At 32.5% G+C, this 20465-nt stretch overlaps 1 protein-coding gene across 1 annotated transcript in view; it reads left to right on the top strand.

Annotated features, from left to right (window-relative positions):
• Positions 1 to 20465, top strand: part of CNTN5 (contactin 5) — a 1390102-nt gene that overhangs the window by 574074 nt on the left and 795563 nt on the right. The window contains exon 3 of the mRNA XM_058687390.1: positions 15085 to 15213. Within this exon, the coding sequence (XP_058543373.1) occupies positions 15159 to 15213 (55 nt within the window). The 5' untranslated portion in view covers positions 15085 to 15158. The remainder of the gene's footprint in view (positions 1 to 15084; positions 15214 to 20465) is intronic.

Raw genomic sequence — 20465 nt, 5'->3', positions numbered from 1 at the left:
CCTGCTTCTGGTAAAACAGGAGCCCTGCTTTGGTTAAAAACATGAGCCCTGATTCAGATCAGTCCCATTTCTCTCTCTCTCTCTCTCTCTCTCTCTCTCTCTCTCTCGCTCTTACTCTCTGTCTCTCTTTCTTCTGTTCTTCCTCTGTCTCTCCTGGGATTCTCTCTTTCTCTGCCCCTCACTCACTTGCTCTCTCTCTCTCTCTCTCTCTCAAAAAATATCAAAAGGTATCCAACAATACATTTAAGAAAACCATTCACCACAATCAAGTGGAATTTATTCTTGGGATGCCAAAGTGAGTCAATATTCCCAAATCAATCAATGTGATCCATCACAACAACAAGACAAAGAATAAAATCCATATGATCACATCAATAGAAGGAGTACAACATCCATTCATGATAAAAATTCTCAACAATGTATAGAGGGAACATACCTCAGCATAATAAAGGCCTTATATGAAAAACCCACAGCTGACATCATAGTCAATAGCAAAAAAAAAAACAAAAAATGAGTTTTTTTCCTCTAAAGTCAGGGATATCCACTCTCATCACTTTTATATTACATAGTACTGAAGTCATAGACATAACCATCAGACAACAAAAATAAATGAAATGCATCCAAATTGGTAAGGAAGAAGTAAAAAACTTACACTATTTGCAGATGTCATGATACTACAATAGAAAACCCAAAAGAATCCACCAAGAAAGTACTAGAACTGATAAATGAATTCAGTAAAGTCACAGGATACAAAATCAATGTACAGAAATCGATTGCATTTCTATTAATGAATAATGAAGGAGTGCAAAGAGAAATTAAGAAAATAATCCCATTTACAATTGAAGCAAAAATAATATAATACTTAGGAATAAACATAACCAAGAGGTGAAAGACCTGTACAATGTAAACAATAAAACAAAATCTAATCATGGATTAGAAAAACAAATGTTAAAATAACCATACTACCCAAAGCAAGTTACAGATGTAATGCAATCCTTATCAAAATGCCAACAGCATTTTTCACAGAATCAGAACAAAAGATCCTAAAATTTGTATGGAACCAGAAAAGACCCAGAATAGCCAAAACAATGTTGAAAAAGAAAAATATAACTGGAGGTATTACAATTCTGGACTTCAAGTCATACTGCAAAGCTGTAGTAATCAAACATGGTACTGGCACAAAAATAGACACATCAATCAATGGAGCAGATTAGAAAACCCAGAAACAGGGGCACCTGGGTGGCTCAGTCGGTTAAGTGTCCGACTTCGGCTCAGGTCACAATCTCGCGGTCCGTGAGTTCGAGCCCCGCATCGGGCTCTGGGCTGATGGCTCAGAGAGAGCCTGGAGCCTGTTTCCGATTCTGTCTCTCCCTCTCTCTCTGCCCCTCCCCCGTTCATGCTCTGTCTCTCTCTGTCTCAAAAATAAATAAACGTTAAAAAAAATTAAAAAAAAAAAAAAGAAAGAAAGAAAACCCAGAAACAAACCCCCAATAGTTTGGTCAATTAATATTCCAGAAAAGAAGCAGAATATACATTGGGAAAAGGTATTGTCAACAAATTGTGTTGGGAAAAATGGAAAGCTAGATGCATTACAGTATACAAAAATATAAAATAAAAATGGATTAAAGACCTAAATGTGAGACCTGAAACTATAAAAATCCAGAAGAAAATACAGGAAGCAATTTCTCTGACATCAGCCATAGCAACATCTGTCTACATATGTCTCCTGAGGCAAGGGAAATCAAAGGAAAAATAAACTATTGGGATTTCATTAAAACAAAAAGCTTTTGCACAGTGAAGAGAACAATCATAAAAACTAAAAGGCAAACTACTGAGTGGAGAAGATGTTTGAAAATGACATATCTGATAAAGGGTTAGTATCCGAAATATATGAAGAACTTATCCAACTCAATACACACACAAAAAAACAAATAATCCAATTTAAAAATGATTAGAAGACACGAACAGACATATCTCTAAGACATACAGATGTTCAACAGACACATGTAAAGATGCTTAACAACACTCATCACGAAAGAAATCTAAATCAAAACTACAATGAAATATCACCTCACACTTGTCAGAATGGCCAATATCAAAAACTCAAGAAACAGTAGTGTTGGCAAGAATGTGGAGAAAAAGAAATCCTTGTGCACTGTTGCTAGGAATATAAACCGGTACGGCAACTGTGGAAGACAGTATGGAGATTCCTCAAAAATTTAAAAATAAAACTACCATATGATCTACTAATCACTATACTGGGTATTTACCCAAAGAATACAAAACACTAATTTGAAAATATATATGAATCCCTATCTTCATTGCATCGTTATTTGCAATAGCCAAATTATGGAAGAGCACAAATGTCCATTCACAGATAAATGGATAAGGAAAATGTGGTATGTGTATACAACGGAACGTTATTCAGTCATTAAAAAAAAGGAATGAGATCTTGTCATTTTCAATGATGTGAATTGAGCTAGAATGTATTGATGTAAGTGAAATAAGTCAGTCAGAGAAATACAAATACCATACAATTTCATTTGTATGTGGAACTTAATAAACAGGGACACATGGGTGGCTCATTTGGTTGAGCATATGACTCTTCATTTTAGCTCAGGCCATGTTCCCATGGTTTGCTGAGAGCACAGAGCTTACTTGGGATCCTTTATTGCCAGGGCTTTCTGCCTCTCCCCTGTGCACATTCTCTCTCTCTCTCTCTCTCTCTCTCTCTCTCTGTCAAAATAAATAAATAAACTTTGTGGGAAAAAAAGAAACAAAACAAATGAACAAAGTTAAAGAGAGAGAGAGAGAGATAAACCATGAAACAGACTCTTCACTATAGAGAAGAAACTTAATGGTTACCAGAGGGAAGGTGGTTGGGGGATGGGTTAAATAGGTGATGGGGATGAAGGAGTGCACTTATGATGAGCACTGGGTGATGTATGGAATTGTTGAATCACTTCATTGTACACCTGAAACTAATATAACACTGTATGTTAGCTACACTAGAATTAAAATTAAAAAAAAAACAACAACGAATTCTTGTTTCCATATTTGAATTAATTAAAAGAAAATTAAATATCAGGATTAATATGAATTCCATCTTTCTTGTTAGAGATCATGAGTCTAGAATCTTATTAATATCACATATGATACAAAAGATATCTCTGAGACTCAAAATTCTTTGGGTTTCCTATGTGTTTTCTTGTATTGTTCTACCTGTTGAGCTGTTGGAAGTCCCTCTGACACTAACTTTAATTCATCAGAAAACAAATATATTCTCATCTTGAATTTTTACTACCTCTTACTGTTCAGTATATAAGAAATATATACCTGAAATTATACATATAAAACTCTTTTACACACAATTTAGTTAATTTACTTGCTCATGTGGAACCCTGGACACATGTCCTCATTGGTTTGTTTTCCAGAATGCAATAACCCACGTGTCCTTTTTCATTATTTACACATATTGCCCTTCACTGAGACCTTCTTACTGCAAGAAACCAGGCTTAATGTCACAAGTCATCCCTCTCTTTCAGAAGAATCTTTCCTAAAGCATGTGAAAATGTCTTCTTAATTCTCAATGTAGAATATTTTCTCATCAGTAGAAAATGGTAAAGGCAGTTTGCAGATATTGTTTAGCTCTCTACACCAGGGATCAGCTGGAAGGAAAGCTAATCCTGATGCTGACAGTGAGGTATGTGAGGTGTTAGGCAAGCCCATCACTTTTTATATGTTTGTCCAATCTGAAAAAAATGGAGAGTTGCATGTTTCTATTTAATTTTTTAAGTTTATTTATTTATTTTGAGAGAGAGAGAGAGAGAGAGAGAGAGAGAGAGAGAGAGAATCCCAATTAGGCTCCCTGCTGTCAGCGCACAGCCAAGGTGGGGCTGGATTTCAGAAACATGAGAGCATGACCTGAGCCGAAATCATGAGTCAGATGCTTAACCAACTGAGCCACCCAGGTGTCACTCTGTGTACGTTATATGGCAAAATTAAACATTACTGAAAAATATCTGAGAACTTTAGAAATTGATTTATATTGTAGGAATAATTTATTTGTATTATTATGATGTATATAAAAAATCAAGCTCCTTTCTCGGGCCCATGTATCCTTTAAAATCTAAATATTTGCAATTCACAGACTGGATTTCCTATTTCTCCCATCTGGGCATTGGCTTGCAGCCATGCTGGCATCTTGCAGCTTGGATACTCCAAATCCATTCTTGAATTAAGATTTTGCATTTGCCTTTAATCAGGAAATTTAATAATTTGTTTTATTTGTTTCACAACTAGGTATTTTCAAATAAGGAATTTTATTCTGATGGATGAGAGAGTGAGCATTTCTTAGAAGATACACAATATGAAGTAGGTTTGTATATTAGGTTTGATATTTCATGTATCTGGGCTCCAAACTCTTTGAGGTAGAGCAGTAGATGTGACAACATGCATAGTTCGGATCAAAATCTGATGAGTCTCTAAAGTTAGACTAAAAATTAGATTTCTGTTTTATAGGACATGCCGGAAGTTCTGTATGTGTTATATTCTGTGTAAAGAAGTTTTAAATATATAATTTCTTTTCATCACCAAAAAGTGGGCAGTGGTAAATATTTATGATGAATAGATTTGTTTTCTAACAAATTTCTATTTATTCATCAGTTAACCTAGGAAAACATATTTTATAAAAATTTAAATTTAATATCTTTCTGAATATATATGAACTGTTAAACGATTTAATTTCAGTCACTTCTTTCCTTATATATTTGCTACTAGTTTCATATATTTTAACTGTATATTAGCTTTACTTTTTACCATTCAAGATACGATTATTATAGTTTTATTAACAATGTTTTTTTTATTTCAAACTTTTTCTTCCAGTTTTACTGAGAAATAATTGATATATTCCACTGTATAAGTTTAATATACAGCATAATGGTTTGAATTGCATATATTGTGAAATAATTACCACAATATGTTAAGCTAAAAATAAAAGAAAAAGAAAACAATTTTCCTTTTGAAGATAATTCTCAAATTAACTCTCTTAACTTTTCTATATACCATACAGCAGTGTTAACTTTAGTAACCATGATGTACAAACACCCCTAGTAGTTATTTATCATATAACTAGAAGTTTGTACCGTTGACCACCTTCCTCTAATTTCTCCTTCCCCCATCCTCCACCTGTGGTAGCCATAAGTCTGATCTCTTTTTCTATGAGTTTTTTTGCTATTTGTTCTTTTTTTTCTTAGATTCCATATATGAGGCTATACAGTATTTGTCTTCCTCTGACTTATTTCACTTAGCATTAATGCCTTCCATCAATGTTGTAAGATTTCCTCATTTTTATGGTCAAATGGTACTTCATTGTGTATATATCACATTTCCTTCTTCTATTCATCTATTGATGGGCACTAAGATTGTTTCTACGTCTTGGCTATCGTAAATAATGCTGCTATGAACATGAGGGTGCAGATATCTTTCCTTTTTGAGTTAGTGTTTTTGTTTCTGTTGTATATATTCCCAGAAGTTAAATTTCTGCCTCATGAGATAGTTGTATTTTCATTTTTTGAAAGGTGCTTACTATTTTTCATAGTAGCTATATTAATTTACAGTCCCACCAACAGTGAATAAAGGTTCCCTTTTCTTCACATCCATGCCAGAATTTGATCCTTCTTGTCTTTTTCAGGATGGTCATTCTAAAAGGTGTAAGATGATATCTTACTGTAGTTTTAATTTTCATTTCCCAAATGACAAGTGAATGCTGAGCATCTTTTCATGTAGCTGTTTGTCTCTCATATATCTTCTTTGGAAAAATGTCTACTCAGATCTTTTGCCCATTTTTTTTTCTTTTTGGCTATTGAGTTGTGTGAGTATTTATGTATTTGGATATTAACCACTTATCAGATATATGGTTTGCAAACCTTTTTCCCCATGTTGTAGGTTGTCTTTTCACTTTGTTGATGGTTTCTTTTGCTGTGCACAGCTTTTTAGTTTGATGTAGTCTCATTTATTTTTTATTTTGTTGTTTGTAGTTTAGGTGTGATATTCAAAAAACCATTACTAACATCCATTAAAACAATCTTTTCATAAATTTGCCCTCATACTGTATTTTTTATTATTTTTTTCAGACAGTATAGTGTGTTGTTTAAAGTCATGTTCATAGAATGGGGTGCTGGGTCAGTTAAGCATCGGACTTTGGCTGAGGTCATGATCTCACAGTTAGTGAATTGGAGCTCAGAGACTGGCTCTGTGCTGACAGGTCTGAGCCTGGAGCCTCCTTAGAATTCTTTGTCTCCTTCTCTCTCTGCCCCTCCCCCTCTCACACTCTGTCTCTCTCTCAAAAATAAATAAACATTAAAAAAAGTCATAGTCTCTGTACCCATACTGTCTAGATATAAATCTCAAGTTTACTCAACAGCTGTTCAGTCTTAGAAAATTTACCTAACCTCTCTATACCTCATATTTCTCATCTTTAAAATAAGAATATTAGTTTTTTCTCAAAGAGTTATATGTGTTAAATATTTTTCCAAAGCAACAATTCCTGGCATATATTAAACATCATGATTCAGCTTTTGTTATGTTCCTTTTTTTTATTTCAGAAATCTCTCTGCAATTATTCTTTTCTTCTATTTTATAATTACTATTTTATAGTATTTTTCTTAGTAAAGATTTATTTTTGACAAACTCTGTTTTTTCCCAGCTTTATTAAGATAAAATTGACCTCTCAGTTTTTGAATAAGTGTCCCTGGAATAAATTTTCACAAGGTTTATAATTATATATTGACTTATTTTTACCAGCTCATTATTCCAATATTTTTGGATCCCATTATTGCTATTATTAAGTCACTGAGAGTCTGATTTTCCTACCTGAACAATTAATGCCTTTTTTTCTCTCTGGATGTTGTCTTTGATGGTCAGCATTTTCATTATGACTTTATCAGTTGTTTATTCTTCTTGCTTTTTTACTGTCTTTCTGAGAGTTAATATTGGTCAATTTCAGAAGTTTTGGTAAATTTTAACAACTATCTCTCTCTTCATATATTTCTTCATCCCAGTCTCTTTCTCTTTCTGAAAATATGATTATATATATAAGATATTCTTAGTATGCCCTCCATTTTGTTTACCTTCCTTTCACATTTTCCATCCATTTGCTTTTCTGGGTTGCATTCTAAACATTTTTAATTTTTTTTCTTCTTTTTCATAACACAATTCCTTATGTTTAAAACAAAATATATATATGTACAATTCGTGCCTGAAAAGTCAAATATCTAAAGTCTTTGCAGGTCTGATTCTGACTTTTATTATTTCTATTGACTATCACTCATAGTGATTTGTTTTCCTGTACATATTATGATTATTGACTATGAGATTTTCCTTTTTGTTTCCGTATAGCCTCATGGTTTAAGAATAAAATTTTTCTTTTACTATTCTGTTGGTGGAGTATCTTTCTGGAGGGGTGTTTTTAGTTCATCCTATGATTTTGAAACCCTTTGTGCTCCTAGATATATGGAGTCTCCTATTTAAACATCCACACTTGTGGGCTCTAAGCTTTAATTTTTGGATCTCATACTCTCAGAGAAGCCATGAACACCAAGATAAAGTTCACTGAGATTTGATAAATGACCCAACAGTGAAACTTAGCTTCATTTCTCTGCTTGCTGCTTTTATCTCATTTTGCTCTTCAGTAAGTTTTTCCTCTTGAATTAATTCATTAAGGCACTTAAAAGTATTTTATACTTTGTATTATTTTAAGAAGGAAGCTTTGTCATGGTGTCTAGTTTCCAAATTATCAGAAAGGGAAATCTTCTGTTACCTGGCCATAGGATGGTACTCAAGATCCCAGCAAAAGTCCTGTCAGAATTTACATGGAGGCTAGTGTCAGGTGCAATAAGTTAGGGTTCTGTCTTCACACTTTCCTTATACCAGTCACCAGGTGATAAGAATCATGGAATATTTCTGGCACGAGTTTCTTAGAGTTGTCTTTTTCTCTTTTCTGATTCCCATCTCCATTAAGTGCGCCCTGTATTATTACATAGTCTTGAGCTGTATTTTCCTCTACTCTTCTGTTTTAAATAAAATTATAAAGTTGGCTTGAGGTCTCAGATGACTAGTGCTGCTGCTTCTTAAATCGTTACTGTATCCCTTTTCATGAGGCAGGTTCTATTGAAGTCAAAATAAGTTTTTGGATTTAAAAGGATGAGGAAACTAGACCAGAACCATGTTTAACTACACACTATAGAAAATCATACCTCAAAATTTATGTAAACACTATGAACTCCATCTTCTATCTACAACCCATAATCCTTTGTCCAGGAAACAAAAGTGTAATTTATTTTCTTGTGACTCTCAATATCATAACTCACTCTGGTTGTGTTTGAGAGCAAGAAGTCTCTCTTCCTGGCATTGCTGCTTGGTCCTCAAGAGATAAATGATAGCAAACCTAACAAGACCAACACATATACTTTTATTTTTTATTCACTTTTTTCTGCTAGATCTTCTGTTGCATCTTATTATCTGTTGTTTTGTCCAGGTGCCACTTCAAAGACATCTAAAATATAATTCCCCATAAAAGATTCTTAATGTTTTTTGTTTTCAATGAGTTCTGTCCTGTCCTTGCTCAGCTTAAAAAATATATATTCCAAGCAAAAGTGCCACTAGCTCAATTTTTGGCAGAGTCATGGTTGATATGGAGAATGAGGTACACAGAAAAATGTATACTTGATTATTTTATTGTTTTACCAAAATGTACATCCAGGTCCCTCATATTGTAGCCCTGTCACATGCTAATTAGAGTAGAAAAACTTTTACTCTACTGTACTAATTTGCCAAGTAACACCCTTTATTGTGTCTATAAATAAAAATAATTCAGAATAAGTTAGATGCTGACGGTTAAGTAGGCTCATTTCTAGTTTACTCACTGCTGCTGTGTAAGTTGCATGCTTAACAATATTCAGTTGTATTTACACTGTTTATGGAGGTTGTACTTATTGATGTAATTAGGTAATTAAAATAAACATTATGCAGATTAATGACATATGAGTGCACCAGCAGTGGGAGCATTTGGTTCTATGACAACAAAACAAAAGATTTTTTAAAACCACAAAAACTAATAGTCTTGAACAAACAATAAAATAACTGACTTAGGAAATGTTATAAAAGTGGGTGTGTATGAGGCAACTGTATAAAAATAATAAAAATCTTCAAAGATGCTGTCATCAAGACACTTCACACATCCTTACACCACTTCGAAAAATTAAAAATTGTATATGATGTATTACAGGCAGGACTTGTGTATAAAAACTCACTATGTTGAGATAAAGAAAAGATTTTGTCCATCAGAATATTCATAATCAGAAGAAAACATCTCCTTTCTATATAATAAGATTGGCCAAAAATATAAAGTCAAATCATATTAGTTAAATTATAATGTTTCAGGTATGCCTGTATGATTTTTTTTAAATTATTGTTTTAAATGAACTTAGTACCAGTCCCAATTATGTCAGATAAGAGGGCTTCTTGAAATTTTTGTAGAGATTGCTATGAAGTTTTGTAAGAGATAATGTAGCTTAAAAGTCAACATTATTCTTACCCCAGTTATGACTTTTACCAGCTGTGTGATGTTGGGCAAGTTTTCTTCATCAATAAAAGGTGTCAAGTTAATTTATAGAGGTTGTGTAGGTAGAGTGCATACGATAATGTCTAGCACATAGAATTTTATAAGTGGTAGTGGTTGCCATGATTAATTTCTTCTTATGTTACTTTGTGCCAAATAATGTATTTACCAGAGATTTCAGTTTATTCAATAATTACTATTCAAAAATAGCAATTGTATAGCTACTAAAACCAAACCTGTTCTGTTCTATATGAGGAGTCTACAAAGATACACAAGACAAAACTACTGGTTTTATGGATATCACATCCCACTAGGAGAAAAAGATAATTAAAAATAAAGTAAACAAATAGCATAACCTCAGGCACTGATAAATACAAAGAATAAAAATAAGGCAGGAACAATGCATGGAAAACCAGTGACAGGGCTAACAGGAAGAAGGTTGGGAAGGGACTTCTTATTTAAGGAGAAGAATTAAGAAAAGCCTGAAGAGCAGGGTCTTCAGGGTTTAAGGTTATCTGTTTGGGAAGAACTGATGATGGAGGGGTCCTAGCAAAGGAAACAATGAGTGCTAGGCATATCTGAGAAGCAGCAAGAAAATCAGTGTGGTGGGAATAGAGTCTAGAGTGCTGGAAGATGAAGTCAGAAAGTTAGGCAGGGACTAGACTATATATCATTTTGCAGACTATATAAGGAATTTAGATTTTAAGAATAAACCAGTGAAACAGGGAAATGATATAGCCTGATTTATGTTTTAAAATGTAATTATGTTTTAAAATAGATTGTAAGGGGTCAAACAGTAGGAAATAATTTCTAGAGAACTGGAAAGAGAGATCAACAGGCAATAATAGAAATCTTTCTTTATATACACTTACATATGAATATCAGTCATAAGGCAGTTTAATATATGCATTAAAAATATATGCATTAATGCATTAATGCATTAATGCATTAATATATGCATTAATATATGCATTAATATATGCATTAAAAAAACGAATTCCAATGCCAGCAATTATCCTTTAATCAATTTTATACAACAAATGCTAGTATTTCTTTTTTTTTTTACATTTTTTAAATGTTTTTATTTTACTTTTGAGAGAGACAAACAGAGTGTGAGTGGGGGAAGGACAGAGAGAAAGGGAGACACAGAATCTGAAGCAGGCTCCAGGCTCTGAGCTGCTAGCACAGAGCCCAACATGGGGCTTGAACTCACAAACCGGGAGAGCATGACCTGAGCAGAAGTCAGATGCTTAACGACTGAGCCACCCAGGCACCACGCAACATATGTTAGCATTTCTACTTAAAATTCAACTTAAGATGGGATGCCTTTAAGTAATTATCTACACGATCAACTGTGCAATGCATTTAATATTTATGATTTATAACTTAATACAAAGATCTAATTTTACTTCAATTGCAAATACATGCAATATTCAAGTAAAAATTTGCAAACTAATATGATTTCATTTCACATATTTTTCTTTAACTATCACAGGTGATAATAGTGACTAGTACTAATTGTTACTATCACTAACAGTGATAGTATTTTAAACATTGAAATAAGTTCTTTTAAAAAGTGAGGTTTTTAATGCGTTTTTAATTAATGTGATAATATTCTAAACATTGAAATAAGTTCTCTTAAAATGTGAAGTTTTTTAAAAAATGTATCCAATTAGTAGTTTCCCAATTAGAATTTATTACTTTTCCAATATTTTGATGAACAACACTCTATTCTATAGCTGCCAGTCTCCATTAGGGCATTTCTAAAAATACATCCTGATGTTCTTTAGTAAAATTTATTAACTGATTATAACTTAATCTGGCTTGTAATAGGGACTTAATATACCGTAATCCATAAAATAATGTAGTTTTATATTATTTTATTAATCTGATACAAGCATTTTATTCAAGTCATGAAAATAATTGTGTTTTCAAGAGAGGCATATAAAAAAGTTTACAAAACTAAAAGACAACAGAATGGAGAAGATATTTGCAAATGACATATCTGATAAATGGTTAGTATCCAAAATATATAAAGAATGTATAGAACTCAACACACACAAAGCAAATAATCCAATTAAAAATGGGCTGAAAACATGAATGGATTTTTCTCCAAAGAAGACACAGATGGCCAACAAACACATGAAAAGATGCTCAACGACACTCATCATCAAAGAAATACAAATCAAACTACAATGAGATGTCACCTTACACCTGTCAGAATGGCTAAAATCAGCAACGCAAGAAACAGCAAGTCTTGGCAAGGACATGGGAAAAAGGAACCCTCTTGCACTGTTGGTGGGAGTGCAAACTGGTGCAGCCACTGTGGAAGACAGTATGGAGGTTCCTTAAAAAGTTAAAAATAGAACTACCATATGATGCAGTAATCACAGTACTGGGTATTCACCCATAGAATACGAAACACTAATTGGTAAGGATGTATGCAACACCATGTTTATCACGGTATTACTACAATAGCCAAATTATGGAAGCAGCCCAAGTATCTATAAATATATGAATAGAGACAGAAGTGATATTTATATACAATGTGGCATCATTCAGCCATACAAAAGATGAAATCTTGCCGTTTTCTACAACATGGATTGAGCTAGAGAGTATAGTGCTAAGTGAAACAAGTTAGCCCAGAAAAAGTAGATACCATATGATTTCACTCATATGTGGAATTTAAGAAACAAAAGAACAAAGGAAGAAAGAAAGAAAAGCCAATAAATAGACTATTAACTATAGAGAACAAACTGATGGGTACTAGAAAGGAAGTGAGGGTGGATAGGTGAAATAGGTGATAAGGATTAAAGAGTACACTTACCATGATGAGCACCGAGTAAGGTACACTACATTGCACACCTAAACTAATGTCACTGTACGTTAACTGTAGTGGAATTAAAATAAAAACAAAAAAGAAAAGGAAAAAAAAAACATTTTCTTAGTATCTATGTTATTAAGGACTGTTGGGATTTTTTCTTTGTTTACCATAAAAAAAAAAAAGTTTATATATTTCAGAACCTAAAGATGATTTCTCTTACTTTTTATTTGAAAAAAAATAAAGAGAGAGAGAGAGAGAGAGAGAGAGAGAGAATAAAAAAAAGAAGGAAAGCAAAAGAAATGTCTTTAGATGTCTTAAAAGAATGATTTTTAAAGATCTATGATTTTTTTGTGTTTTAGCCTCATTAAACAAGCATTGATGCTTGAAAATGAACACAAACACACACACTCACACACACACACACACACAATTTTTATTTGAAGAAATCTTAACATGAAATGGTTTCTTTTAGTAATAAAATCCAGTGTACTATTTTTGAGAATTGAAAAAATGTACCTGGAATATATATATGTATATACGCATATATATGGGATATATACGCATATATATGGGATATATACAGATTATTCCATAATGGCATGTTGAAAACATGAGTACTCATCCTAAATTCCTAAATGTCGTCTTATCAGAAATTGCTTCTGTGAACCCCTACTAAAGTAGCCCCTTCTATCCCCTCATTGCCCCTTGATGTGTTAATTACATCATAGTATGGATCACTCTCTGATACTGATTTATTTATTCATGTGCTCATTGTTAGTCTCCCTGCATTATACCATTCATTCATTTTTAAGATCAATGTGTTCTTGAAATTTTACTGAAGAACCATCTGTTGTATTTACAACTGCTGCCAATTATATGAATAAATCCCTTTTTTGATAGCTCTATATTAATAATATACTTACAGTATCTTGCTTATTTGGCTCAGAGCCTGTGATTAACATCCATGTACATGTGTGCGTATGTGTAGGTGTGTGCCCTTGTGTGTCTTTGACATTCACAGTTTACAGCATTTAAGTGCTCCGAAAGCATTTGCATTTGTTGATGAAGAATGTTTAACATAATAGCACACTGTAAATATACAAGGGAAATACCAGTTTGAGAGACAGGTACTGGGCAGAAGCTCATTACAACAAGTGAAATAAAACTACATTAATATCTCAGAAATAATCTGAGAAAGGCCCATTTCAACACAGATTGAAAATTAACTGATTCAAATGTGCAGTTCTCATGAATCATAATTGTAGTTCTAGCAACTTTAAGTCTCTCTAATGTTTGTGTGCCAAGTGCTAATTTTCTCCTTTTCCTTTCTGGCAAAAAACCAAAACAGTATAAAAATAATAAAAGTGGTTTAAAATGTAAAAAATTGTGATAAGGTCATTTGTGGTGCTTCAAACTGTCTTTGTTTCTGATGAAAAAAATGAAAGTATTTTTTTTAAGTAGATGACTATAATCAACTATTATTAGGTATTATTAACTTTCTTCTCCACTCATGATATCTAACCATGTAATTCAAATAGAGTATCAAAAATTAGATTTAAACATACAAGTGAAATGGGACTAACATTAATCAGGTAAAAGATTCACTAACAGATTTCCCTGTTTGGACATGACTATATCAAATTATTACCTAACTAAAGAGGGGAAATACTTGTCTAATTTTTAAGATGTTTTCTAAAAGATAGAGATAACTTGAACCGTTAAGTCTCTAGGAAGGAACAAGTTTCCAAGAAGAAATTGCTATTTAAAAATTATTATTACATTACAATTATTTTAATTTAATCACTTTGGGCTAAGAAGGACACCATTAACTGACACCTGAAAATTCAAAAGTTACTTGTCTATTATAGGAATTTCTAATGTACATTTGTCAAGTTCTTGCAGGAAGTTTCATGGTAGAATTTTATGGGTTTTTTTTTTAAACTTTATCATATCTTTCAGTACAAATAATAGAACCAAAGGATATTAATGTGTTACACTTGTCATCTTATCAAAATTCCATTAGACAAAAAATGTTAAATATTCACAAAAAAATTTCCTTTAGATTCTGACTAGTAAAAGACGCTGAGAGAAATATCTCTTCAAAGGAAGGAACTATAACACAGTGCAGATAATCACAGGAGTTATAAACAAAGGCAGTTGACATTAATAATTAAGTAAAAAATTTTCCTGTGGAGATTTAGATGAGCTACAGGCAGAATGTGTGAAATCACTTGGCTAACTGATCATTAGTTATGTTCTAGACTAGAGGAATATATATTAATATAACTGATTTTTCTACGCAATTTTTCTATTCCAATAATTTGTCTAATGTACTAAATAAAGCTATTATACATTCCCTGTGAGGAAAAATCATCCCCATTAGAACCTGATGTTTTTATTATCTGTAGAGGAGTATTCAATATAATTAAATGTGTTAAGGAAAGTTTACCACTTCTCTGAATTTTTTGTATTGTGCATTATTAATTTTAATGGAGATTTTATTATTGTCAATACAAATATATATTAACCTGACCTGTGCAATAAAAGGTGTTTGCCATTTTACTCTCAGATTTTTGGGTTGGTTTGTGTTTGTCTACCTTTTTTTTTGTTAGTTTTTTAAAATTGTTATTTATTTGAACAGGGCATTCTTTAATGAAGAAACATCACAGCTGCTAAACAAAGTAGGTGGGACACAGGATATCCTAGTAACCAAGGATGGCTTCCTCTTGGAAACTAATTTTGTTTCTGTCAGTAGCCGGGTATCTTTCAGGTAAGAATCCTTCTGTATGTATCAAATAATAAAAATATATTAAAGTATTCATTACAAAATATCCTCAGGTATTCATTTAAATTTAAATCACAATTCATACTTTTCAACAAAAGAAAGAGAAAACAATTCTTAAACCTTTGTTAGCATAGCAAGAAGTCATGTACAATTCAATATAATAAGGTAGTTAGAAAAATACTATATAAATGTTAATAAAATTAGTATCCATCCCACCTCACTGACTTTCATTTGCAATCTAAAACATTATTAGCCTTTAGAAGATTTGTTTATGTATATATATATATATATATATATATACACATACATATATATATAATTTAGAGCAAGTAATTGTAAAAATGTCTCCTTATAATGCTAAATTTCATCACATAAAGACAGAATCATCCTGGATTTATTACACACACACACACACACACACACACACACACACAGTCATTTAAAGCTATCTATAGCGCGCTGAATTTTTTTGGTTGCCTCAGTGTCTCTCACTTTGTTTTGATCAATCTTATTGTTCTATATCTTAGACCTAAAGTGATATCTTTTATTCTACAAAAGTAGTTTATATTCTTTGGATTAATAGTATCATACTGCTAAAAATTAATTATGTCACAGTTTTTGTTTTAAGAGTGTTTAGAAATTAAATTGTAGTGAGGATTTAAATGTTTATACACATAACATTTATAGCTTGATTCAATTGAACTTGGTGGCTATATTGTGCTGTTAAGTGTTATCAGTATAACTGATATATCAACAGTATATTAACTATGTATAATGGATGAGTCCTCTTTTATTTTTTTTTTTATTTTTTTTTTTTATTTATTTATTTTTTTAATATATGAAATTTACTGTCAAATTGGTTTCCTTACAACACCCAGTGCTCATCCCAAAAGGTGCCCTCCTCAATACCCATCACCCACCCTGCCCTCCCTCCCACCCCCCATCAACCCTCAGTTTGTTCTCAGTTTTTAACAGTCTCTTATGCTTTGGCTCTCTCCCACTCTAACCTCTTTTTTTTTTTTTTTTTTCCCTTCCCCTCCCCCATGGGTTTCTGTTACGTTTCTCAGGATCCACATAAGAGTGAAACCATATGGTATCTGTCTTTCTCTGTATGGCTTATTTCACTTAGCATCACACTCTCCAGTTCCATCCACGTTGCTACAAAAGGCCATATTTCATTCTTTCTCATTGCCACGTAGTATTCCATTGTGTATATAAACCACAATTTCTTTATCCATTCATCAGTTGATGGACATTTAGGCTCTTTCCATAATTTGGCGATTGTTGAGAGTGCTGCTATAAACATTGGGGTACAAGTGCCCCTATGCATCAGTACTCCTTCTCAACTTAATTTATGCTAATAAAGTTTGAAATTCAAAAGAATGTTTTTATATACAAAGATAAGTTTATTATTTCAGTTATAAATGTCTTATATGTTTAAATGTATCTGAATGCTTTGGGAAGATATATAAAAGCCTCTTCTTTGTTGGAATACAAGTAATTAACGGCAAAAACAACAAAACAATAGTTTATTATTATTATGTGTTGAACACCACTGCTTACAGAAAAAGGTGATTTAAGAAGAGACAGAAAAGGTGGGATTAACCCTGTATAAAATGGTGGTAGAGACATCTGTGAAAACATGAAAAGGAGCATTAAGAGTTAAATGAAAACCCAGGCTCATCAATATTATCATTACTTTAAAAAGAAGTAAAGAGCATTCGAATATTTTATTCTATTTTAGGTACTTTCTGTGCAGTATTAGCATCTTCCCTGCTGATCCAGTTTATTTCTCTTTTATTGTCTCAATGTCATCTCTTCTGGAACTAACTAACTGAAGGGAATAGAGATAGGCTTGCAAGATGAAAGAAAGGAAGCACAGTTAAGTTTGAATTTTAAATAAACAATAAATGTTTTAGTTCTACTATGTTCCATGCAGTATTTTATTTTATCCAAAATTAAATTTAACTGGAGTCTAGTGTTTTTATTTATTAATTTGAAAATGATGATTGGTGGAAGGAGAATGGTAGTTTGTAATATCACTCAAAAGTTTTTTTTTTCTTCTACTGGCACAACATAATCCAAATAAACCATAACTTCAAATGAGGTATTCTACTCTGGTTGTGGAAACATGAAAATACTCAGTCTGACATGGAGTCCACAATTGCTAGATTTCCAGATCATAGGGTAATCAAGGTGTTGCTTTTTCCATAGAGTAGAATAAAACATTGAAAAATACGAGTAACAAGGATGAGTCTGGAGGTAAGTTACTATTCAGATATTACAGACAATGCCAAAAAAAAAGTTGAAAACAAAGGACATTATCATTTTTACATGATTTCAATTTTTAATTATCTGCATTTAATGTAAAACATCTATGTGTATTACTTTTTAAAACAGACTAAATTCTTCTATACTGCATATATCTGCTTAAAAATTGATTAGATACTTTAAGGATCAGTTATCAAGGATAATTACATTCAAAAACTTTCTCTCACCTTTACCTTATTTTAACAAATTATTTTAAAAATTTATTATTTTGCTTTTTTTTACTGTGTAATACATTCAATATTTTATTCACTATTTTATTATTTGGTATTTTATTCTTTAGTTTTTCTCTGGATATTGCTTTTATTTGTTTATGAGTATCACATTAAATGACCTATTGGCATAGTAACTTGATTATTATTATAGAAAAGGAAGGTATAATTACCTTCTATTATCAGCTATGAGTGATAAACACATTTTATATTATTGCTGTATTTGAACCAGCAAACTGATGGAAGAAATAAGAGAAGTCCAAGACTGTATTCTCTCTTTGCTTTATTTATTAATTTTTTAATGGATAGATAATCTTGGGTGTGTTTCATTGAGAAATATAGAACTCTTATACCATACTATATTTAAAAACTGACTATTGAAAGCAATGGAAGATTTATAACTTGTATAGGGTCTACAGTCATATTTTTTTTTTTTTAATTTTTTTTTCCAACGTTTTTTATTTATTTTTGGGACAGAGAGAGACAGAGCATGAACGGGGGAGGGGCAGAGAGAGAGGGAGACACAGAATTGGAAACAGGCTCCAGGCTCCGAGCCATCGGCCCAGAGCCTGATGCGGGGCTCGAACTCACGGACCGCGAGATCGTGACCTGGCTGAAGTCGGACGCTTAACCGACTGCGCCACCCAGGCGCCCCGGTCTACAGTCATATTTAAAAAGGATTGATAATTAAAACAACAGTGAGATACCACCACACATATCAAAATGGTTAAGATCCAGGGAGACACAAGAAGTAAAATCAATATCAATTGTTGGTGAGGATACAGGAAACAGTAAAGTTTATTCATTGCTGGTAGAAAAACAAAATGGTCCAACTACCTTGGAAGACAATGTAGCTGTGTTTACAAAGCTAAATAGTCTTACCATATAATCAAACAATTGGACTCCTAGGCATGTCCCTAACTGATTTTAAAATGTATGCTTGTATAAAATACCTGCACAAAAAGAGTTTACAGGAGTCTTATTAATAATAATAAAAAATGTGAAACAACTAAGATGCCCTTCAATAAGTGAATGGATAAACAAACTGTAAATTTCATATAATGTAATACTATTCAGTGATAAAAATAAATGATCAAGCCTTGCAAACACATGGATGAATCTTATATGTATATTGCTAACTGAAAGAAGCCAGTCTGAACAGGCTAGATTTTGCATGATATCATTTATAAGCCCTTTTTAGTAAGGGAAAACTATAGAGATTGTACAGATTACTGATTGGCAGAAGTTGGGACAGAGAAATGACTAAATGAGTGAATGAAGCATAAGGTACTTTTTAGGGTGATGAAACTGCTCTATATGTTATTGTAATGGTGGACAAATATCATTGTATATTTATCAAAACCAATAGAACTATATGGCAGAACATTAATGTATACAAAATTGAAAACAATAATTTAAGCGGTTAGAGGACCCAGGATTTAAAGGCAGAAAGTGACAAACTAACTATGCTACAAATATATGAAGTAACTTCACTTAGGGGAGTGGGGGACAGATGTACTGATCTAAGTAACTATGGAAATGAATCTTTAAGACTAAAGCAAAAACAAAGCAAAACAAAACAAAAAAACCTGTATTTTGGTAATATACTGTAGTTAACAATATCATTATTAGCAGTTCAAAAAACACTATACATGAAATTGAACAATTAAGTCAATGGAAGGTGGATGGTGGGATCCAGGTTCCTCACTGTTGGAGTGAGAGGTTGCAGATAAGCAAGAGAAGGATGGAATTATTTACATGGTAATGGATTAGATTGAAGACGTCAGTTGGAACCATGTTTAGCTTCATGTAGATACAGATGGTTATATATAAAAAGTATTTATGAATGTGTATGTATACATAGTTAGGTATATACACATATGTCTTGTTTTGTCATCTGAGAAGGCCTAAAAGCAAAGTACCATAATAGAAACCAACACACAAAGTATCAAGATCTTCATTTCTAATACTTTTCTCCAATTGAAAGGATCAGTATTACTTGCAGAAGGACTAACTCTAGGACTGTGGCAGGAAATGTACTTGACCAGCCTAGAGTATCTTGTAGTACCAGAAAGTAAGGAAGTGCTAAAACAAAGCAGCAAACAAAAACACAATGAGGAAGGTAGGTCAAAAGGACAATGGGAACCAACTGAAAGAGTTCCCAATGGCCCAAATTGGAAAAAAAAAATTTGAGCAAGAATAAAAAGAAGCATGAATTATAACCCAAAGAATAAAATAATTACCCATAAGTCCATATTGATGTAATAAGTAATTAATCAAAAGAATAGACAAATTCACCATGTAGGTTGAACATCAAATAGTTCATAAAATACTTTTTTACTCAAGGAAGTGGAATGTAACTCCTCCTTCCTTGAAATGTGGGCTGTCCACAGTAACTTGTTTCCAAAGAGTACAGAGTTGGAAAGTGGGGATAAAATAAAGTAACTTGATAGTGAAGGAAAGTGATAAACCTTCTTCAACCCAGCGATGATCAAGGTCAGCATCAGCAGAGATAGCATTTACCCTTGATATGATGTGATGAGAATGGCACCTAACCTCCGTGATTTTCCTCACTAAAACCTATATTCCCAGTCTAATCATAAGAAAAATATGAGACAAATCCCAAATGAAAGACATTTTATGAAATGTCTGGCCGTACTCCTCAAAAATTTGAAGGTCATCAAAAACTAGGAATAT

This window comes from Neofelis nebulosa, chromosome 10 (assembly GCF_028018385.1).
Source record: "Neofelis nebulosa isolate mNeoNeb1 chromosome 10, mNeoNeb1.pri, whole genome shotgun sequence".
Taxonomy (NCBI): domain Eukaryota; kingdom Metazoa; phylum Chordata; class Mammalia; order Carnivora; family Felidae; genus Neofelis; species Neofelis nebulosa.
The sequence above is the reverse complement of the archived record's forward strand: the minus strand, read 5'-3'. Positions and strand labels throughout refer to the sequence as shown.